Source organism: Podarcis muralis, chromosome 5, assembly GCF_964188315.1.
Source record: "Podarcis muralis chromosome 5, rPodMur119.hap1.1, whole genome shotgun sequence".
NCBI lineage: Eukaryota > Metazoa > Chordata > Lepidosauria > Squamata > Lacertidae > Podarcis > Podarcis muralis.
The window spans coordinates 36,061,735-36,085,772 of record NC_135659.1 but is presented as its reverse complement, the minus strand read 5'-3'; the positions used below and the strand labels follow the sequence as shown (position 1 = coordinate 36,085,772).

Genomic DNA, 24,038 nt, shown 5'->3' with positions numbered 1-24,038 from the left:
GTATATTACTGACTCAACCACCCTCTGTTCTCAAGAGCCATTCTAGAGAGTCTAACTACCTGAAACCAGGTTATAGGGGTGCATTACTTCTTTCAATATGCCCCTCCACCTGAGGGAAGCACTTTCTACCCAAACAGTTGGGTCTCTGGATCCAAACCTCTATTTTGCTCTAACAAGGTTTGAATAAATTTGTAGCAGAGTAAGCAGTAGAAAACTACAAACAAGGGAATTAATTCATACTAGAACTACTGGTAAAGTTGTAAATATTGAGAAAGCAGTACTAGGGTCTTAGCAGTTTCTTAAGAGAATCATCATATGGAATTGCTGTATTTGAACTAGTCTGTAGATCATATATGCCAGGTTGATTAAAAACATTTGGAAGAACTCTAAACTCAATAAAATGCCTACCTTTATCTGCTAACAAGGCTATTATGCCCTCAAAAGCTAATTTGGCATTCCTTGAAATCCGACTGAAAAAACTAGTCCTGCATATACTCTATTTTAAAATCTCTGCTCCACAACTCAGATTCAGTCATGCCTTTAATGAAAAACATGGCAATAGCAAGAGAAGGGCAGAATAGTCGTGACAATCACTATTCTCTTCCCCCACTCTGCCACACATACAATCAAATGAATCCAGGAGTAATGATTAACATCATTTTAATTTAAGGGCACACCCAAGCACAAATACCAGAATGAGGCTGGTCTACATTAAGAGATTTAGCATCCTGTCAGACCTGCATATATTTCCTTAATTGAGAATACCTGGCTAACCTTGTCTGAAATATATGGGATTTTTTTTGTAAATTTCTGAATTATGCTCATTAAAAACAACAACCAGGATGTGATAATTCTATAAGAATGCTTAATGTCCCTTGAAATTCCAAAAGCGCTCAAGTCTCTCTCAATCACATTTTTGTTTTCCTGCCTCAACCTAACTCACATGGTACAGCTTCACCTTTCCTCTCTGCTCTTTGCAGGCACAGTGTCACTGAATTCTGGTGTGTCCTTACATTAGAGGAGAAAGAACTACATGGGTCTTGTCATGACACACATCTGGCATGAATGGAAATGCTGGCTCATGATAGAACTGTGAGATGGTGTCTATTAAGTGTGGCACTTTTCCATTTAGCTAGCTAGAGATATGCTCGTTACTGGCAGCGTACGTCATCTGATATGATGATGGTCATTAAGTATAATGGTTGTTGTTATCAAGCACTGATAACTCCACAAGGTAGGGAAAAAGACTGTGAGATGTTTTAGGTTACAAAATCTAAGTTACTCTACACTTCATGCAAAATAGCTATCCTTGCAATTCCTTGAGAACCCACTTTTCTTGATACTTAATGAAGAGGTATTCATAAGACTCCCAATTCTTAATTTCAGGAGCAACCGAATAAATTGTCTTGCTACTTAAAAAAAGCATATGAAACAGAAAAGCTTTTTAGAGAATAGTAAAAGCCTCCTTTTTACATCAATAAAAATGTAAAACATACCCATTTTTTTATAGTACTCTTCCCATGCCTTGGTGTAATCTACCTGCCCTGCTGGTGCTGGATTTGGCTGATCTCCTACATGAAAAGAAAGTTGAAAGAAAAGGTTTTTTGTGCCAACATGCATAGAAATACTGGCAGAGATAGTTCTGCATTTAAATTTACACACATTATGCGAAGTCAACAGCTGACAGAGACCAAAAAACCCACAAGGTCAACTGGAAGGTATCTCACAGCACAATGAGAAAAATTACATTATGGGTGAGTGACAGTCACTTATTTAGGAACTGCAGAGGAAAAGCTTTGCCATATTGAGATGCCAACACTGAAATGTAGAAGCATACAGCTGATGCAAAATACAACATACACATTTTCCAAGTAGTTTAAAGCAATGATTCTGAAACTGAAATTTTTTTTACAGTCAAAGACTCAAGGCATAGGACATACATGATGACTGTTGGTGGGCACCCCACATCAATCAATGTCCTTTCTTCAAAAGGTCAATAACAAAAAATTCCTTCCACTGATTTGTATGGAGCCTGGTTAAGAGTTGCCTCAAATAATAATAATTTATTATTTGTACCCTGCCCATCTGGCTGGGTTTCCCCAGCCACTCCTTTGCTCTATCAAGGCTCCCTCAGATTCTAATTTGACAAAGTCTGGTCTATATACCATGATGGCCACGTGTCTCAAAATGTGTATGCATTGCAGTTTTTTTTTGCAAGAGTTGTTTGATAGTTGGCTGTAGTACCAAATAAAAGCACTACAGTAGAATCTATTATGTATATTAAAAGGTTAGTATTTTGATCTATTAATGGTATCAACAAGCACACCAGTGATGAAATCTTGACAAAATTTGGGCATCCTACAGTTGTCATGCACCAAGTTGTTCAGGCCAAATTTCTACCCAAATGCACAGATTAGTATATGGTATCTGGAGCACTGGTTTCTTTTTTATTTGGCACTTCCAAGCAGGAGCTGAGTATGTATGGCTGTGTCTGACACTAGCCTTATCCTATCTCTGTATAGAAGGAAATGTGGAAGAAACAGGTGTGTGATTCACACAATGCCACATCAATGCTCTGGCACTGAAGGAATAAGCCATGAACAGTTTCAGGCTCACGTTATTCTTCTTGCTGCTTATCCACAGAGATCCAGGAATTTCAATCCAGTACTTGCCAACACATGATTTGCATTTGCCAAGCTTAAAGCAGCTGTCTGAATAATATGACAAACTAGAGTTTACTGCTAAATCAGGACTAGCATCCTGAACTGCAATGGTGAATAGGTGACAGCATGTCAGCCTCTGACATAATGTTCGCCACACTATCATAGTGAAAAGAATGAGGGAAAAAAGGGTAAAAGATCAAGCCCAAAGGAAACTGGATGGAGAAGGGTAGAAAGAAAAGTGACGGATATAGCAGCAATCCAGTGGTAGCTAAGACCTTGACAATGCCCTGGGCACTTTTGCTGAAGTAAGATTAAGATTAAGATGATAGGGCCATAAAAAGTGAAACTTTGAATGGGGTGACATGTATCTTTCTGTGTACCAGTGAGTACTTCCTCTCCTTTCCATTCCATACTTAGGAAAGAACTGAAAATAAAAGTACTGGGGTAGCTTAGTTGGTAGAGCATGAGGGCTCTTAATCTCAGTGTCATGGGTGTGTTGGGCAAAAGATACCTGCATCGCAGGGAGCTGGACTAGTTGATGCTTGTGGTCCCTTTCCAACCCTACAATTCTAAGATTTTATACAATCTATTGTAAAATTACACTTGGAATATGGTGTACAGTTCTAGTTGCTTCACTTCAAAAATGACATGGTAGAGCTGGAATACATATAGAAAAGGGCAATCAAAATGATCAAGAAGATTATGCAACTTCCCAATGAGACAAGATTGCAACATTTGGGGCTTTTAAGTTTAGAGAAGTAAGAAGGTACAGAAAGGTGCATACAATTATGCATGATGTGGAGAATGTAAACAGTGAAAAGCTTTTCTTCCTCTCACAAAATACTAGAACTTTGGTGACATCCAAGGAAACTGAATCTTGGAAGATTCAGGACAGGAAAAACTTGAGGTAGAGATGGCCACTGACTTGGAAAACAAAGAGGATTGGACGTGATCCAGCAGGCACTTCCTAGGTTATGCTGATTCCCCTTGCAGAAGCTGGTAATCTCTAGTCTCAATGCACCAGCATGCCACATAGTGCTCAACACAATTTTCAATTCTAGTCTTAGAAATAACCAGCATTCATTTTTGCAACAAATCTTTTTTGTTACAGCATCAAATTCTCAGAATTTCAGGTGGAATTTGTGAGGCAAGACTCTTTCTCTCAGATTATATGTGACTATCTGGTCAAAACAATGCCCTGGATTCAAAGTTTGAATGAACTCAAGGAAGTTCATGAAATGAAATTTTGCCACCCCTCCCTCCCACCAACTTGTGCCTCCCTGAAAATCCTCTTTTGCGGGCTGGAGATTCTTTAATGGACAATGTGGGATGGGAGAATCACTCCAAATTGAGCAGACCTTTCCCCACAATATTCAGGAGAGGTCCCTGAAGAGCTTTTTCGAAGAGTTAAACCTTACTTCAGTGAACTTCCTTAAAGTTCTTTGGATCCAAGCCTCCAAATATAATGATCTTACAAAACTGATTGGGTACCTTGTCCATTGGTCTGAGTGGCTGGTGGTGCACTAGGCGGAGCTGCAGGTGGTGGCTGTGCTTGCTGCTGATAGTAGTGAGCATAATAAGCCGCCCATGCTGCTGAATTAGGGTCTGTTGGCTTACCTAGGAAATTAAACATTACTTTAAGTTCAACATATCTTTGGTAGGCTTCCTTTATTTTCCATAGGCTATAGTTTAGTCACACAGTTCCTGTCTAATTGGCCGTATACAAACCATATTTTGGTTGAAGGCTGCAATCCTAAATACACTTATCTTTAACACTATGGCATGCACAGGATTTTGCTTTAAGCCAAAGTAGCCCAGGTCAATTTCTTAAACTTTCAACAGTATTTAGTTTGTAGTCACGTGACTCAAATTGCAATCCTATGCAAACTTCCTTGGTAGTGAATGTCAATAAATCAGTAGGATTTGTTTCAGAGTCAACATATTTAGGAATTTTAAAAATAGTGTACCATTTTATCTCTCGTTTTAAACATGGAACTCAATGCAATTGAACACCATCTTGGCTGGACACAAGAATACATGTAGTTTTTTAAACTGTTTCTCCTTACCAGGATCTGGAGGATTCGGTGGCTGCCAGTGCGGATAAGCATTACCCCATCCTTGCGGAGCATATGGTGCTGGAGGGCCACTAAGGAGGAAGCGTATGTGCAATCATTATTAAATAGAAATGGACAGCAACAAAACACAGCAGCTGCAGCTACTTCAGACTTCTAAACAAGTCACATGATTGCCACTGGTGCTTGGAGGGGCAGAAGCCTGAATTTACAGCACTTTCCACACCCAGTGCTGGAACATCCTATTTCTGGGGAAAGCTCTTATTAGCTATTTGCAGCTGCAACTACTGTAGCAAATGCATTAAAATCAATCCTGGAAATGGGTTGAAACCAAAGGGTTATGCAATAATGTTTTTGGTTACTTGGTGAATAAAAACGTTAATTTACTAGCACTTAATAAAATGTGTTATTAGGCAGCAAAAACAAGTTCTGGCCTGAATTCTACTGATGTAGCACTGTGTTTGGGAGTGGGGAGAGTGAAGGTGGAGAAGGGGTCTGCTCAGTTTTGTGGTTAAGTAGCTGTCAAAACAAAACAAAACAAAACCCGTCCCAGTAGCAAAAGGGTTTGTGATTTCTATTTGATACCTTTGCCAATTTATTTATAAGAGTAAGTTACTTACTGAGGTGCAGGACCAGGAGGGCCAGGCGTATAGGGAGCTGGATTGTAAGGTCCCATTGGAGCCCCAGGAGGTGGCCCAGGGGGCCCATGTGGCCCAGGGACAACACCATGAGGTCCATGTGGCACAGGTGGTCCCAAAGGATTTACTGGACCCTGAAAGCAAAGATAAATGACATGGATTAAGTTGCTATCAACCAACTCTAAGAACAAGCTTGTTCCAATATCCAACTAATGCTCCTCTTCTCTAAATATTTCCTTTGGGGAAGGAATTCCAGCTCTCCATCCCTCCGGAAATCCTTTGCTCTAAAAAGATTCTGCAGTCACACTAACTTTTGCAGAACTCACATTATTTGGTTTTCATGTAGCTTCTTGCAATAATCAGTGGACTAAGAAGACATTCAAACTTAGAAGTGCTAGCTCCTTGACTGCTAACAGTTCACGGGGTAAAAAGCAACTGTACTAGGGCAAATAGCTTGACATATTCGCTACTCAAATAGTTCTATGACACGTGAGAAAATGCATCAAGAATGCAAGGTATATTTTGTGTATTTCCCACCAAAGCTGCCATTTACTACTAGAATCATGAGGCAACTCCCGCACAACTATCATAGGAGCTGGTTTCCTCTTACTTTACATAACAATTAAAGAAATATGGATTTCCAGAATACTTACTCCAATCTTTTCTTCTATGAGCTGCCGAGCATAGTCAATCTGCTGTGGTGTCCCCCGGATGGTAAACAATTTCATATTTGGATCTGCATTTGGTGGGGGGTTTCTTTGCAGTTCTATTCTAGCACCAGATTGCTGGCTAATGCTCTTGATAGTTTCACCACCTGAAATTTTAAGTACAAATTATTGCACTGAATTTGTTGCTAGTTCCTAAAGAAACAGAGTAGGGAAATTTTAAACAAGTCTATGCTCCCCTGAAGAAATATTATCAGTCTAAACAGAGTAAGACATCTTGAACAGATTCACTTCAGGCTGCATTTGAATTTGTGGTGGGAACCTTTTTTTGTTCCGTTGTTTTACTGGCCCTATTCAGGAGGAGGAGGAGGAGGAGGAGGAGGAGGAGGAGGAGGAGGAGGAGGAGGAGGAGGAGGAGTAACAAGTCACACATTCTCTAGCTCCTCAAGGAAAAGTGACACTTCCACCACCTCAGTCCCAGTGCCTAATTAATGACAGTAAGATGTTGTCACACATCACTCAACACTGAATACAGCTACCCCATTTAGAAAATCTCAGTTTAAATGTAACAGAAGATAGAAAAGCGACCTGCCAAATAAATCGAGTTTATTACCTTTCCCAATAATTAATCCAGTTTTTCCAGTCGGGACAATGAAATTAAATTCTTGCAATCCACCAGGTGGTCCCATATTCCAATTGCCCTGACCTCTACCTCGCCCACGACCACCAGGTCCTGGACCACCAGGATTGCCAGCCTAGATTGAGACAAATAAAACAAAACAAAATCAGAAATAATTTGAAATTACTGCAACCTAAAAAGACTAGCAATTTTCCCTGTGTCAAAATTACAAAAATACGATGCATAGTGTCTAAAAAAGAGGAACAGTATTTTTGCAGATGTTGGAGAATCTATGTTACCTTTTTCTGATCCTTCTGATACCTCAAAGTCAGCTGAATGAAAAGCATTTGGGCCAAGTAACCATGGGGATGGGTAAGGCAGGGATAAGGGCTTACCTAAAATATGGCATACATTTTATGTGCACCTGGGGCAGAGATGTGAAACAAAAAGCATAGCTACCACTAGCAAATGTCTGCCCAGGGTATACTGCTTCAAATTGACATGACGTGAGTATTGCTCTATATAGTGGGATAGGAGAGCTGATATTTCACAACTGGCAACCACAGGAGTGCATTTACCTCCATACCAAATAAATGGCATGGAACAGGGTCTACACTTAGCCCTTCTTTGACATGCTATTTTTTTTTTGTATGAGCCTCTACCTACAATCTGAAGTAATTCAGTGCAGACATAGCTTTAGGGATACAAAAGGCACCCTGATGGACTAGACCAATGGCCCATCTTATTAAGCATCCAGTTCTCCCAAGGATCAACCAGATGCCTATGAGAAGACCGCAAGCAGGATGAGCACAACCACCTTAGTGAAAACCATGTCTTTGACAAACAACCTTACCTATCAATGTCATCTGTATTTCCCCAGAATGACAGCTTTCAGTCAACAATCTTTCTATGTACACTGCTAATCAGCAACACCATGCTTGGCAAACACAGTGTTGGTTAACCCACACTGAGGTGAGGCTCAGCATTTATCTATCCCACTGAAAACCATCAAATGCCACAAAGCTTAGAAGGACAAAGTTCCATTAATCCTAGAATTAAAGTGTCTCATGCCAGCAGTTATACATATGAAAGCATGCCCCAGAAACTGATGAGAACTTATTTCATACCATTAAATTATTTTGCAAAATAATTTTTTCCTGAATTGCTGATTTCTGTAGCCTTGCAGTGAATAAGAATCACAAACAGGGACTGACAATTTGCAGAGTTGATGTTTTCTTTTAACCCAGAATGGCTATCATAGGTAGGCTAGTGGATATTTTTGGTTTCAAGGCTAGAAATTTGTTAACACAGCTATTTAAGTAACTATCACAAATAGTAAAGCTCCCATTAGCCCACTTCCTTTCAAGTTGAGAAATGTATTCAAATACATTTTAAAAGAAACCCAGTAGTATTTTATAAACCACTTGATTTCATAAACATTCCTAGCAGCTATGAACCAACCTGAACACTTCGAAGAAGATCCGTAATAATTTCTGCTGCATGTTGGCATCTGTCTGGAGGTCCTGTGATTTGGGCTATTCTGTCTGGAGTTGTTCCATCATCTGGAAGAGGAATGGAATATTAAAACAAATTTCCTTTAAAAATTAGGAGAAAACCTCTGAATTTTATGTCATGTACATATAGGCAGTTCACCTGGTTTGAACTGTATCCTCACACCAGCATCATTCTGTATCTTTTTAATCATTTCTCCATTTCTTCCAATTACAATACCAACCGCAAATCTTGGAATTGGTACCTTAAGAAGCAAAACAAATTTTCAGCAAATGTTTCAAAGCAATCAAAAGTATTTATCTAGGTTTACGTCTCAAACATACAAGCAACCCACAATAAAGCCGCCATGAAGAGGATTAGGTTAACAAAAGGTCAGAGAACAGTACGAAAATTAATAGCTGTAAACCAGGCTTCCTCAACCTCGGCCCTCCAAATGTTTTTGGCCTACAACTCCCATGATCCCTAGCTAGCACGTAAGGGATGATGGGAATTGTAGTCTCGAAACATCTGGAGGGCCGAGGTTGAGGAAGCCTGCTGTAAACCTTTCCAAGCTATTTTTCTAACAAAATATTTAATACAACCCATAAGTATCATAACCACTATGTTTTAGAGAAAGAGTTCAATAATTGCCAAAAAGTTCATCACTAAGTTTATAGGGGCCAAAAAATGAAATAAAAATCTGTTATTATTCTTTTTATTTATATCCTGTCCTTTCTTCTGGAAGAATCAAGGCGGCTTACAGCTAAAACAGAAACAGCTAAAAACATAGAGGGAAAAGTAACCACTAAAAAACAACAATACATTAATAGTATACACAAACATATCATTACAATAAAATAAAATAAAATATACTTTCCTGCCCTTTATTCTAATTTGAAGAAAAAGAAGTGCTCTGAAAAAGACACATTTCATAAAATGTTCTCATTATACTCACATCTAATCCTTCATTTCCTCCTATTCTTGAGCCATATTCATTGCGCACCTCTCTAAAACCACCTTGATCACGAATTAGGTCCAAAACCATTTCCTTGGCTTGCTAAAAGAGAATGAGGTACAATTCAGATGCAACAATCTTAAAATTAATTCATATAAAGGAATATTATTTTTTAAAATTAAAATATAATCTTACTTGAACTTTGTAAGGATCTCCTGTGATTCTAAGAGGTTTGTCTGCTCCAGTGTTCTGTGGTCCATCTTGAATCATTACCATTTTTACACCAGCTCTCTCCTATATTCAACAAAATTAATCTGTACAGATCATGCAAATTTAGTACTTTAATGCATTAGCCCACAAATTAAATTTTTTCAGCTTACCTGAAGTTGCTTTATTGTCTCTCCACCTTTTCCAATAACTAATCCTGCTTTGCTGGCTGGAATCATAATTTCCTGGACTGCATTTCCTGGACCATCCCCATGATGGAATCCTGGCGTAGGCCTTCCTTTTTCAACTATCTGATCAAGTAATCTCTTTGCAGACCTTGAAAAATATACAATTTATAATAGTGGCAAGACTGGGGGAGAAACATAACTGGAACAAACAGCAGAGTCAAATGGGTGATGGCTAACTAGAAAAGCAAGTAATCTGCTTAACAGCAAATGAAAATCTGTGACTCTTTACAGTGCCCACAGCACTTCCATTTAGGAAGGAGGACAAGAAACATGTCATTGAGTATAAGCAGCATGGATGCGAAAAGAAAAAGGCAGGGCATGCAGACGATCAAAAACACAGAACATGAAGATCTGCAGAATAATGCAGATAAGAGAAAGGTAGGTTAAAATGTACTGGATATACCTGGGGGGAAAGCTCAAACTATACAAGTTTAGCCATGCCTAAACAATGATCATTCTTCACCTAGGACACTAGAAAGTAATTTCTGACATGGGACACTATGCTCTTTAACATACAGAACCATCATTAAAAACACATCAGCCTATTTGAAAGTTTTAAGCGAACACTTACTGTACTGACTCTGGGGTTCCAGTTAACATGCAAGATCTTTCAGGCATGCCACCACTATCTATAAAATGGAAATAGTACAGAATTAATACTACTAAAGAAATCAGTAGCTAGCAGTTATGCATTAAAACTGAATTACATATTCAAAAGGTACTCAAAATCAATTGTCCAAAATGTATCCAAATTTTAACCCATTACTTTTTCCCAAAATAGTTTCTCCTAAAGAGTGGAAAATAATTAAAAACACTGGTTTGGTTGTAACATTATTTGCTTGTGTTCCATACTTTTCATTAATAGAACAGGAAATGAAATAGTTACCAGGTGCAATCTGTATTTTGCATCCAGATTCTTGCTGTATGCGAGAAATCTGTTCTCCTCCTCTGCCAATTACTTGAAAAATGGACAAACAAACCAGAATTATTGCACGAATTGCATTCAGTATATTTTAATTACTTTATAGCAAGGTTACACTACTTACTGAATCCAACCATTCCATCAGGAACTTTGTATTCTTCTGTCATTACAGACCTGAAAAAAATAACAAAAACTATATTGCACCTTGCTTGGAATTCTCTCAATAAACTTCAGAATTATATTGTGTTATCTAGTTCCTATTAGTTTTTTTTCTTTACCAGATTTGTAGTTTTGCAAGCCTACAAATGATAGTAATTTTATCAGTAGCCAATTATTTTAAATGAATAGGTACAATAATATCAATACTTTGCATAGATTTGAATTTCATAATCACTACATGTGATTTAAGGCAGAGGTTTGCACAAGAGGACTTCCACTTATGCAACAGGATTTTACCTTGCTCTTCTCCATCCTGCATCCCCCTACATGCCTCTAAAATTTACTCTGGTTTTCCCCAATATGCAAGAGCAGATTTGGGGGCATGTAGGAGGAAGGAGAGGAAGGTTAAGCCCCACTGTGTGAGTGGAGAGCTATTCTGCTCACACAAGAACAGCAATGGACAATTTGTGACCATTTGCTGGGGATGCAGGAGAAAACATGGGTCAGGTGGAGATGCCTCTGAGTCCACATAAATAGAAAATAGCCCTGTCTACTTTTAATTTAAATACAGAAGTCACAAATAACAGCAAATATATGAAAAGCATATGTAAAGAGAAAGAAAAGATTGGGGAAATGTAATAAAACTACATGCATGATATATCCTACAATGCAGGAGGAAATTCACTAATGAACATGTTCTTTTCATTTACCTTTTCAAATGAACCCTATCAAGCTGATTTAAGCCTTATTTCTTGTCCTTAAACATAATAACACCCTTACTGATCCAAGCTATTTTGAAAGAGGCAATGATTTCTCTGTCATGCTGAACTGACTGGCATCTTATTTTCAAAGAGATTTGAGTAGCAATGACAGATTTGCTTACATTGCCATCAAAGTAATGAATAACACCCTGATTCAATTTTAGCTGAAGGCAGTAAGAGAACGTTGGTTTAATATGGATGGCATATTTTTAAAAAATCATGCTTTTTGGAAAGTGGCATGGTTACTCTAAGAAACCACACACACATGCTACATTATTAATCAGCTGCCTGTTTCTAAAATATGCCTTGAAGGCTCAGATTTGTAGCTCACACAGCTAAGCATCCAATCCTGTACAATGCTTGCTTAGAGGTGCGTAATAAGCACAAATATACCAACTGTAAGGGAGTAATACTATACACATTAGCTGAAGTAAAGCAAGATGATGCAAGTTAAACTGGTGTAAAGTTACACCAGATCCAAATTTCCTGGCAGTTTTTAGGTCTATTCACAAGGGACAAATTAAATTTGCAAAGTCGATGAATTAACATACTGGAGTCATTCCTGCTTAGGATTGTTATATGCAATTTTGAAGTACTTTTATAAATTTTTGGGAGAAGTCAATATGAACAGTTACATCTTAGAAGAATCAGAAAAAAGTATCCTACCTCTGTTGCTGATGCATGGGTGGCATCTGATTTCCAAAGGCTAAAATAAATATATACAGTAAATATTTCAATTTCATTAAATGCTCTGGAATAAATGACAACGGGTGCAACACACAGCCTACCATATGAACAATTTGCATATATATTAACTTTTTCATCTCTCCCATTCAACCCAAAGTATCACAACTACAATTACAATCCTAAACCCATGTGGTGGGAGTAATCCTCACTGAACTCAACAGATAGAGGTGGGTAAGACTGCACTATAATTATCTCACATGGGGGAAATACAGCACTGGGTATAATAGCTGAGGTCAGAGCACCAAACCATGAATTGATGATTGAACAAGCCTAGAATGAGACAGAGGCTTAGATTTTTGTCCTGTCGTATGCCCAGTGTAACCATTTCCTTCCAACTTTGCTGATAGCTGAGAACAAGCAAACTATGACTGAGGCTTCACAAGGTATATCTGGATTGCAAATCAATATCAAACCCTGGTATGCATGGAAAACAGACATAATCCGCCAGCCAGAAAGTAAAGACAAATTATAGATTACTACAAACTGAGAAGAAATGAATTAGGTCAAGAATACAAGGATAGGAGAGCAAGGACCAAGCTCACTGTTTTTCCTACTCTTATGCACAACTTCCCCCCTCTCTCCCTACCCTTATACAGCGCATTATTATGAAGTAAGATCAATGGAACTTGTCTCTTCAGTGGGCAGAACATTTTTGCCTTCACCTTTAAGGTTTCTTCTCCTATCCCAATGAATAAGTAGCCAATAAACACACATTATGATTTTCTTTGTGTTGGGGTAGCACACTATATGTACTTAGGTATGAACAATCACCAACCCAAAGTCCTATCTCCCACTCTCTTTTGAAGGGATAGGAGTTGTATGTGGCTTGCCACTTTAGTAACAGATTATCACTGGCTCTATCCAACACTGCAGCTTCACTAGCACAAGATATTGCAGTGTTAGCAAGAAAACGTCCCTCTCCTGTTCCCTTCCACAAAATCAGCTCCAGAGTTTGGGGAACCCACTGGAGCAGATGTATGGGACAGAAGAGAGGAAACCTAAGTCCTGTTATGCCCGTGGAACCTTGATGCCACTGCATTGGATATAATTACCTTCCCTCTTTTTTTGTTTTTTTTTACAGCAGCTGATACCCCCTGTAATAGCATTGGATTTAATCTGTTATTGCTAGCCTTTCCAGCTGTAATACTTCAGTGTGGTGTAGTGGTTAAGAGCGGTAGTCTGCTAATCTGGGGAACCGGGTTCGCGTCTCCACTCCTCCACTTGCAGCTGCTGGGTGACCTTGGGCCAGTCACGCTTCCTTGAAGTCTCTCAGCCCCACTCACCTCACAGAGTGTTTGTTGTGGGGGAGGAAGGGAAAGGAGAATGTTAGCCGCTTTGAGACTCCTTAAAGGGAGTGAAAGGCGGGATATCAAATCCAAACTCTTCTCTTCTTCTTCTTCTACTTCGGGTTGTATTTAATGCTGCTAGTTCACACACAATGGCGCTCCTCCCCTGTAGTCCACAATGCACCTTAAAAACCTTCTCCAGAAGGTTGGAGAACCCTTCAGAACACATTGTAGGGAACAGGTGGGAGAAGAGGCAGGGGAAGTCAGTTGCGCAAGCAGAACTCTGCTGGCGTAGTGTTGGTTACAACCCATTATTATTTTGTATTTTGCTCCTTACCAATAGTAACTTTCTTTTTTTGTTAAGTATATTACTGATAGGGTCCATACTCAGCTGTTTAAAATGTAGGGCTCCCAAAAAGTAAAACGAGATCCTATATGCTTTGAAAGATCACAGCAAATATTCAGTATATCGAGTTTTCAATTATTTCCCTTCCTGACTCCCAAAATCTGTTCTAGAGGATTGTGACACCTGTCCGCTACTGTATGGAAGGTGAATGACGGATTTCTGAAGAATAAATGAGATGGTTCTATAAAGTGTGGTCTCCCAAGGATGAATCCTGGGACTTGCACTTTATACTTGTTCATAAATGACCTGGAGAAGTGAGGCGGCCAGGTTTGCATGACATCAAATTGTTGACTCCAGTCTGTGAAAAAGGCAAGCTCCATTCTAGAAATCATTACCAGCCCATATCGCAATGCCTTCAATTCAAATGCACTTGGAATAGTGTGTACCTGTTCACCTTCCTTGAGGCCAGAGGTGAGATGCACTGTGGAGTTTTTATTGTTCCTGCTGCTGTTTGTATGTTTTCATGATTATCTAAAGTGTTAACTGTTTTGTTTTTATATGCATATTTTGGTTATAATGCATATGTATGCCATATATCATTTGGCTGAAAGGCAGGCTATAAAATTTCAAAAGAAAGTTCTGATCATCACAACTACAAAGGGGTATTGTAGAGCTGGAAGTTTCAAGAAAGGGCAACCAAGATGATCATGGAGCCGAAACACTGTCCTACAAGGGAACTTACAACATTTGAGGGTTTATAGCAGGCATAGGGATGATGGGAGTTGTAGTCTGACGGGCTCTTAAGGAATGCTGCTGCTGCCCAAGAGGACTGCCTGCTGAGGGCCTCTTTCCACCTGGCTTGGGGCTGGGCTTGACAGGCTTCAGAAGGACTGCAGCTGCTGCTCAGCAGAGGGTTCCTCTTTTAATTTTTATCTGTGTTGTTTTAAACAGACCTGCACCGTGCCTTGCTGGCCTTTTCCCATCTGGCCTGGGAGAGTGGAGTGCTGCCTGACTCCAGCTACAAAAACTGTTTAACAGATTCTTGGGCTGGAATATTGTTTAGGGGGGGGGGGTTGAGAGAGCTTGTTGCATTTATTAATATTATTGTATCTTTTTAGATCTTATGATTTTAGATCTTATGATTTACATGGAAATTGTTTCCATTTGGTTGTGTACTTTTTGATGTGTTTTATTTATTGTTTATGACTTCTGTGATGTTTGTAATTATGTACCATATTTTTCGGGGACGCGGGTGGCGCTGTGGGTAAAAGCCTCAGCGCCTAGGACTTGCCGATCGAAAGGTCAGCGGTTCGAATCCCCGTGGCGGGGTGCGCTCCCGTTGCTCGGTCCCAGCGCCTGCCAACCTAGCAGTTCGAAAGCACCCCCGGGTGCAAGTAGATAAATAGGGACCGCTTACTGGCGGGAAGGTAAACGGCGTTTCCGTGTGCGGCTCTGGCTCGCCAGAGCAGCGATGTCACACTGGCCACGTGACCCGGAAGTGTCTCCGGACAGCGCTGGCCCCTGGCCTCTTAAGTGAGATGGGCGCACAACCCCAGAGTCTGTCAAGACTGGCCCGTACGGGCAGGGGTACCTTTACCTTACCATATTTTTCGCCCTATAGGGCGCACTGGCCCATAGGGTGCACCTAGTTTTTTTTTGGGGGGGGGGGGAATAAAGGGGGAAAAAAATATCCCCCCCCAGCCCGAGCTTCCCCCAACCCCAGCCCCCAGAACACGCTGCTATCCACAAGCTCACCAGTTGGGGACCCAAGTTTGAGAAACACTGCACTAAAAACAAGTTTCTCAACACATTTACATTAGGCTGCTTTTACTTCTGTGCATTTCACAATATTAACCAACACATAGAGACGCCTTGATGAATGACTAATTAATGTACTTATCAGGCTTCCAGACTGCATTTCTCACACACCAAAAGATGTGCTGCTCTATACAATAATTGCAACTATGGGTTGGAACAATGAACTATTAACAATGGGAAAATATAAACTAATGCCTTTCCACCGATACTTCTGTAAAGGTAAGTGTAAGAACATAGTTGTTTCACTTTTCTTACAGAGCTCTTTGGAATGAAGTATAGAACAGTCCTCCAGTGAGCAGAAGACATCTTCCACACAAAGAAGGAAGCTTTTGGATCTAACAAAATATTTCCAAAGTCACTATCTGGTCTTTCAGAAGGCAAAAATAGAAGGAAAAATGGTTTTTAGTAAATTCACCACACTCCTCTCCTTCATAATGCTACACATATGAGAAACCTGCTCTAAATTCCACAGCACAGTGGCAAATCAAATACCTACTGTGAATACACAAATTCAAATTGATGCAAACCATACTCTGAACCTACGTCTTGTCCCAACTAGATACTGTGCTCAATCCTTTTATATGGCTGCAGCCATATATTGCTACCTGTCTCCCAAGTACCATTAAAGAACCTAGCTGCTCAATAAGCTTTAATATCTCTATTCTCTATTATAAGCAGCAGACAACAAGGCAAGGCATGGGATTATACTATAATGCCTTTTAACAACTTGTCTCATTGGGTACATTGCTAGTTAAGTTCAGCATAGTGTTAACCAAATATTATGGGAGGTATTTCTAAACATGATGGGAAGCACACATTTCAAATGCATTGAAAGAACATGCTGCAGTATCTACAACATTCTATAACCCATTAAAAATGTAACCTTACTTAACCAGTTCAGATTTTTATAACTGAACTCTAAACAAGTCTGCAGGCTTATAATGAAACCAATTATGCAGTAAGAAATTTCCTGTTGACATTTTTACATATTTTTCTATTTGGGGTTTTCCATTAAAAGCAGCAGCATATTTAAAAACAGAACTCAGATAGTCTCCTTCCAAATCCATGCAAGCACCCACCCTATTGCTTTTGACCAAACATTGCAGAAACTGACATCTGCCCACAAAAAAGGGCTTTCAATCCCTTCCCTGTTACAGGTCCCTGCATCTCCTCAAAAAAACCTTTCCAAAGAGAAAGGTGTGATGTGAGAATATGTGAAAACCATGCAGAGGCACCTTGCGCAAACAAACTTCTGATGCAACACTGAATCCAACCCGCTGTCTAAATTTACTTTTAACCTTTTTACACTGGATATTTGGGCCCAACAAGATATAAAACATGATTAGAAGATAGGATTGAGCAAGAAAATATCCTCAAGAGGGATAATAGAAAACTATAGAATGTCCTTTCCCATATTTCCTCTTCTACATAAAAGGCTGCTACAAGCTGAAAAGCGGTAATAAAATATGTTGGATTAGCAGCTCACCAACAATCTATGGAAAGTTTACATCTGTCTCCTGGCTTATCTTTTGCATCACTTCATGACGACTGCTCAAATGCTATGTTCAATTCTCATGTGTTGGTTACTTCCAAGACTGGATTATTGTAACATGCTCTATGTGGGGTTTCCTTTGTGCTTGATACAGAAGCTACAGTTTAGTGTATAATGCCTTGTCGGCATATAACACCTGTACTGAGAGATCTGCCCTGGTTGTCAATTTGCTACCGGGTCAAGTTCAAGGTGTTACTATCACTTGGGACCAGTTTACTTATGAGATTACCCTACCCAACATGTGTGCCCTTGATCGCTTCGATCGGCGGAATTGACACTAATACTGATGCCACATAATATCTGTTCTGCATTTGTATGAACTTGATCAGGCTTAGTGAGGCAATCCGTACACTTTGGAACTCCCTGCCTATTGAGATCAAGAAGGCGTCTTCATTGTATTCTTTTCAATGCTTGCTAAAAACATTCCTGTTCAGAGAAGTTCACCCAGATGCTTAGAAATCTGAGGTAGTTTTATTCTGTTTCAGTATTTTAACTTTTGTATGTTTTAAAGTAAGGTGGTATATTTTTCTTGATTTTACTGTTTTAGCTTTTGTAAACTGTTTTGAGTTTTCTAAACAATCAAATGGTGTATAGATTTTATTAAATACATACATACAGTGGTTGTGTTTTTTTTTAAAGGGAGGTAAGGGCCAAAGCTCAGCAGCAGACCCATGGTATCTCATAGTAGGAAAAAACTACTGCCTAAAGCCTTGGGGGCAGCCACTGACAGTTACTAAAGACAATACTGCTCTACAGCATATCTTCCTGAGTAAAAAACCCTGCCAGCTACTACTTTTTAACTATCTAACGTTTGGTTCATTTCAAAACTATATTCCTTTTATTAATATGAATATTCTGTTTTTAAAAAGCAAATACTGACTGATTCAGAAGGACTCCTTCCACTCCTATTTAAGATAGCCCTCCCAGAAACAGAATCCCTATATACAACACATGTGGTGCAGTTTCAAAAGTGCAGATCTAATTACTGTTTCTAGGGATAGAGGCACAAGACCACCCAGCAACTCTGCCGCATGCACTCAATCACTATGTGCACATGAACACTGGTATATCATAACTATGTATAGAATAGAATACTAAACACTTGCTTTGACAAGTACACTTAAGAGCTGACCACAAGGTAAAAACATACTTACAATCATTATTTGGAGGAGCAACTTTCTTAGGCTCTGGTTGATCTGCAAAAGTAAGATTTTTTTAAATGTTTTTGTCACAAAGATAGGAAATTTAAATAAATGGTTGTTCCAGAAGTGCAAAATGCAACTTGTCCAATGCATTTTAGCATGTTTTTGAAATTTCAGGGAATAGGTCATCTAAACAAGGAAAAATCTTATATGTTTAACACTTGGTTAGTATAGTCAGGGGGGAAAAATGCAAAATACTTCCATTTATCAGATAAACTGTTCAAGGTTTAATAAGGCACGCAGGTTTAAACACACTATTACGGATGTCCAGGTCACTAAAACATAACTAACAAACATTAGCTGTATTATTAGTAATTTGACACTAAAGCTAATGATGCTTCTGTAACAAAAACTGAAAAGACCACCATTGTGAGAAATAATCATTTTACAATTATATCTGACAACGACCACAATACTAAATAGAAAATCAAAATTTAAGATTCAACCAACACATAGCAATACAATCTCAATCTGGGAACTGTCATACAGACTTCCTAACCAAATACTGAAAATTTCACGGCATAAGACGTCAAAACAGCAGATTCAAAGCCACTACCATCACTACCATCCAAATCCGTTTAGTATGAGTGAAAGTCGTAGATAACTGATATCTGATAAAAATTACCTCAAATGTTTCCGTCCCACCCCATATTCAGGAATGTATGATGAACCACCATTATTAAGTGCAGTAAAAGTCAGACACATATTCCAAGAAATATTTGTGTCATCCATTTCAAAATATCCACTAGTTCATTTCACGTTTACATACTAAACACAGGTAATAAATAAAAATTCCTGCCTTTAAAAGGAGAGGGCATTCCCTCCCAGTGTGTTGTACTGCTCGGACTTGTCCAAGAGCCATCTACACATAAAATAAAAAGAATACATTACATACATCATTTGAAGCATCATTAGCTCATTTTTGAATATTAAAAACCTCACTAATAATAAAAGGCACTTTAATAAAGTACACAAGTACTCCTTGTCAAGAGCCTTAGAAATTTTCTGTAAACAAAATTATAATCCTTCAAAACCTACATTCTCCTCCAAGGTCAGAAACTGTCTTCATGAATTAAAAAAAATATTACACAATGCTTTGCTTTTAGAAGATAAACATATTAATCCCTGTTAAGCCCACAAAAGCTTTTTAAAATTAAAAAAGCTACACATTTCAGTAACATGTTTTAAAAACAAACAAAAGGTTCAAGCAAGTTAAGAGGAAGACATTTCTCCAAATATTTCAATGGTTGTCTTTTTAATGAAATAACTACATTTTAAAATGTTGTGCCTGCACAATGTAACTTATATACCAAACCACCAGGTTTGAAAAAGATTAACAAATAAGCATTCTCCATATAAATTAGAGGAGCTGCTAATCCTCTGTCACAAATATTTCAACACTGTGCTTCTGATGAATTTTAAATAATACATATTTTACCTACCTTAGTTTTTTAGTTATGTCTAAAAGATCATATCCATGTTGAAGATGGACTATTCTACCTTCTAACCAATAACCACGATTAAAGTAATGCAGAAAAGCTAAACTAACTCATGCACTCACACACACACTATCAGTTTATAATTTTTAGAATTGAATATATTAGCGTCTTATATACTGATTGACAGCATACCTCCATCTTCAAGAGGTCTTTTTTGTCCTCCATAACTGTAATCATTTGAATTCACAGATGTTCCAGATTCATTTCCAATTTTTGCTGCAATCTGAAAGAAAAGCAAAGGCCAGCATATCAAGTTTTTTATTTTTTTTTACTATGTTGTAAAAAGTAGTTTGTCAAAGAATGATTTTTTTTACACTTGCTGTAACAGATACCTTACATCATACATTAATATGTTGTCAAGCATTAAATTACACTAAACACAAGTTGTCTAACTATGATTTTTGCTCTGGGAGGCCACCATTTGAAGATCAGGGCAAACCTTTATATTAAGATAAGAACAACTGGTGTCAGCTTAACTGGAAGAATCAGACATGCAAGTGTTGAAATACAACAGCAACCAATTATGTTATCAGAAGTTAGTGTGCTTGCTTGTGGCAGGCACAAACATGCAAGCAATTTCTTAAGAGAACCTCACACCATATAGAAGCTAACAGTGAATTGCTTGCTATTTTGCCCAAATGATTAATTTAAAGGGAACTGGCTTTTAAAACAATATAGTGAGGGTGCCTGCCTAAAGTCAAAGTGCAGTGTTATAAATGCTCCTCCTCCTCCAAGGTGTAAACTGGCCCCAAGCCAGTGTATAGATACTTCATATAGTAATTGCAGTAAATCTTCCAAAGGTTAATGTCAGCGAAGATCCTTTTGAAATATCAAGCAGTGCATGTGCTTAGACCAGTGCTTGGATTTAGTATGGATTTAGTAAGATAAAACTCTGATTTGTAGATGCCCATGTCTAGAGACTTGTGTCTTTTTAAAAGCTATAACTGTTCCTGGATAGTCTGACCATAGTGACCCATGCTCTGGGTTACTGTAATGTGCCATGCATGGTTCTATCCCTTGAAGACAAGCCAGAAACTTAAGTTAGGGCAGAATGTAGCTGCACTCTCTCTCTTTACTGGACAGACGGAATGACATCACAGTGATTCTAAGAGTTACATTAGCGGTTTATTCACTTCAAAACCTATCTTTTCAACTCTAAGCAGCTCACCACCAAAATACCTAAAGGAACATATCCACCAATGCCAGGTTGCCAGGGTGTTTAGATCCTCCAAGGTGGGTTTTCAGTTCCATAACCAGGGCAATTTCCACTATGTGGTGCCATACCTTAGTTGTGCTGTGGTAAAGCCTTTGCTGTGGTGGCACTGCATACGTGGAATGCTCTCCTAAGACTTATGATTGGAGCCCAAGCAATCATGATTTCAGCACCTGGTCAAAACATACCTATTTGTGTCCAGGTATTTTAAAAATTTGGTAATTGATCATCTCACTCTATTTTAACTGCCTTTATTTGGTTTGCCGTTTTATTGTTGTATGGTGGATTGTTTATTTTTTGTACTCTACCTGAGAATCAATAGATAAAAGGTAGATAATTAGCATTTTTAATGACTAAAATGAAATTAATTTATGATCCTGTAAATTTGGGTTCTCCTGTTTTAAAAACAAGAGCCCACATCATATTTTTTCACAAGTAAATGTGTTCAGTGGAACTTTTTCTCATCTAGTAGACTCCATTTCAGGAGAACTTACTTTTGAGTGTGTTTAGAATTGCATTATTTAATATCACAGCTGAAATGAACTACAACCTAATTGGCTCAGGCTTACATTTGAATGTTCCCTTCATCTCCCTCTTCCCCATGATTCTTTTTTTTTAGTTTGAAAAAAACAAGCCTGACAGTTCAAATCCTGTCTCAAAGCAGAAAGAAATTACAGTACAAGGTGAAAGACAAGTAGGGAGTGTGCAAACCCAAGAGTTTTGACAGAGTCATTTATGTAACTCTGAATTATGGCATGTTGCTGTATCTGAGCCACCTCAGTGTGCCAGATTTGGAATAGGAATGAGTTACACATTATACTACTCCTAGCTGCCCTTAGTCAAGATTTTGTTGTTGTTGTAAGCATGTATTAAAAGCACCCCCACAACCTTATTTGTTTTTAAAATGTACCAACATCTCATTTTCAAGATTTTCTCTTCAGCCACTAAGAATGGAAACTAATTTAAAATTATTTCCCCTTGTTCAATGTTCAAACAGCCATTCTGCATCTAAAAAAATGTGTAGAATCTAAAAAAAAAATGTGTAGAATGGTTCATCTATTTGTGTATATGAAAGAGTGCAGCTATAAAGAATCCACGTCTTTCTCTTTTTATAGATGAGTATATTCAGTCATCTATGAGGTAAGGTGGTAGTGTTGGGCCCTGAAAATTTAGCTTTATACTACAGTTTATAAATTATTTTGCCACTTCCTCTTCGTTAACAAAACTACAACAATTTACTGGATTCTGTACTATCCTCCTTGCCTTACCTCACCCACTTGCAAGGAAGAGGACTGTGATCCTGTCTTGCTGGAGCTTTCAGTTTGTATGAATCGTTTGAACAAAGATATTGGCAACTGCTGAAGGCAAAGAACTCTTAACCAAGTGCTTTCTTAATTCTCTTTGCTTTTATAAATTAGTAAGAGATGTGGTTCCTAGATCAAACTTTTCTGCATTTGGGCTGGTTGTTACATCTAACTGGTCTAAGTAAGTTGCTAGGAAACAAGAAAGCTTAAGGCAACTAAATAAATGGAAGGGAAGCATTACTGCTAAAAATGGCGGCAATTATCTTCAACAGTCAAGTAGGAAGCCAATTCTTATTCCTCGACTGCCCCAAACCACACAACCAGGACAGAGACACCAGGTCAGGACTGGTTGACAACTATAGTATTTCATATAACCTCTTACAGAATCGAACGGGAGTCTTTTTTCTGATTTAGAAAATGCTCTTATCTCACCTATACAGCAGGGGACTGAAAAAAATTAATCTAAAAACTTATGGGGTCATATAAAGTGATATAGAAACAACACCTTCTAATTATTATGTGAACAAGAGGAAAGGAAAGAGTGGACCAGCTACCTTATTAGTTACAATTTCTATTTTATAAAAGCGGTGTTTCGGGTTTCTCCGTGTCGTGCGACTGTGTAAAAAAAAAATTAGGGAAACCCTGAACTGTGAGTAAAAGGGAGGAAAAAAATATCCCAAGTAAAGAGGCGGAAACTCAAGTAAAAGGTGCCTCGGACATACAAGAGGCTAACCCCCCCCCTTGAGGACGAGCGCTAATTCCTCCCTCATCCTGTGAAGTAGAAACTATTCACCAAACGATGAAAATCGCTACAAGTACAGCTATTGCATGAGGGGAAGGGGAAGACGGTCCTCGCGGACGAAGAGGTAGCGAGGTGGAAGTTGGGGAAAATCAGAAATGCCGACCCACCCGCCTCTTTCTCTCTGGGTTGGTGGTGCACGTAGAGAGGACGCCGCCATTACGGGAAGGCGGCTTGAGAGGGGAAAAAAGGACCCCGAGGAAGAAATTCCCTCATTATCCGAGGGATGGTGTCCCTCAAATCTCACTTCCCTCCCTCGCTCCCGTGAGGCGCGAATCGAACCGAGGCGCCACAGGACTTTCTCTTCCCACCCCCTTTTTCTAGTCACTGAGGGAACTACGGCGCCCCTGCCCGAAAAGTCCACCCAAAGGCCCACGGAACAAAAAACCGCCTCAGCTCCTAACGGAGGGAGCGCCTTTGGCGGCCTACGGGACGGCGGCGGTGGTGGTGGGGCGTGCCCCGCTCGCCCTTGCGCAGGACGCCGAGCGACGGAGGGGCGAATTGGGCGGCCTGCTTGAAAAAGCCTGCCGGGCAAGGCCGGCCTGGGAAGCGGCACCCATTGCCCGGTGCCGACGATACACACCTGCCTAGCCCGTTGCAGCGCGTCTTTAAAAGCATCATTGACTGCCCCGCCACCTCCTCCGCCTCCCCCGGGCGCGCCCGAAGAAGGAGGGGGTACCGTAGAGTAATCCGCCATGTCCGCTTCGCCGCTTCCTACCGCGCTCTCTGCCTGCCAAGAAAGAAAGAAAATGGCGGCGGGCGGGAGCCTTTCACATTCCTGCGTCGCATCGTGTTCCACGAGAGGAGGGCGGGGGGGTTGGGGAGGGGGAGGAGGCACGCGGCAAAAGCTCGCGAGACGTCTATGAAAAGGG

The 24,038-nt window shown here is 39.4% G+C and overlaps 1 protein-coding gene across 11 annotated transcripts in view; it reads right to left on the bottom strand.

Annotated features, from left to right (window-relative positions):
* FUBP1 (far upstream element binding protein 1) overlaps positions 1–23,991 on the bottom strand; it is a 30,988-nt gene extending 6,997 nt beyond the window's left edge. For 4 of the 11 annotated variants that reach the window (XM_028733004.2, XM_028733005.2, XM_028733006.2 and 1 more), the window contains exons 1-19: positions 23,750–23,968; positions 19,983–20,073; positions 19,151–19,213; positions 18,304–18,345; positions 12,067–12,106; positions 10,605–10,654; positions 10,445–10,516; positions 10,130–10,187; positions 9,484–9,646; positions 9,299–9,397; positions 9,104–9,205; positions 8,311–8,413; positions 8,119–8,219; positions 6,652–6,793; positions 6,027–6,187; positions 5,356–5,507; positions 4,730–4,809; positions 4,155–4,280; positions 1,497–1,571 (exon numbers count right to left, since the gene is read on the bottom strand). In XM_028733004.2, coding sequence (XP_028588837.1) covers positions 1,497–1,571; positions 4,155–4,280; positions 4,730–4,809; positions 5,356–5,507; positions 6,027–6,187; positions 6,652–6,793; positions 8,119–8,219; positions 8,311–8,413; positions 9,104–9,205; positions 9,299–9,397; positions 9,484–9,646; positions 10,130–10,187; positions 10,445–10,516; positions 10,605–10,654; positions 12,067–12,106; positions 18,304–18,345; positions 19,151–19,213; positions 19,983–20,073; positions 23,750–23,863 — 1,834 coding nt within the window. In that variant the 5' untranslated portion in view covers positions 23,864–23,968. Of the gene's footprint in view, positions 1–1,496; positions 1,572–4,154; positions 4,281–4,729; positions 4,810–5,355; positions 5,508–6,026; positions 6,188–6,651; positions 6,794–8,118; positions 8,220–8,310; positions 8,414–9,103; positions 9,206–9,298; positions 9,398–9,483; positions 9,647–10,129; positions 10,188–10,444; positions 10,517–10,604; positions 10,655–12,066; positions 12,107–18,303; positions 18,346–19,150; positions 19,214–19,982; positions 20,074–23,749 lie in introns of all 11 variants that reach the window. The other 7 variants (XM_028733007.2, XM_028733012.2, XM_028733008.2 and 4 more) reach the window with 6 other exon arrangements.
* Between the last annotated feature and the right edge of the window lie 47 nt (positions 23,992–24,038).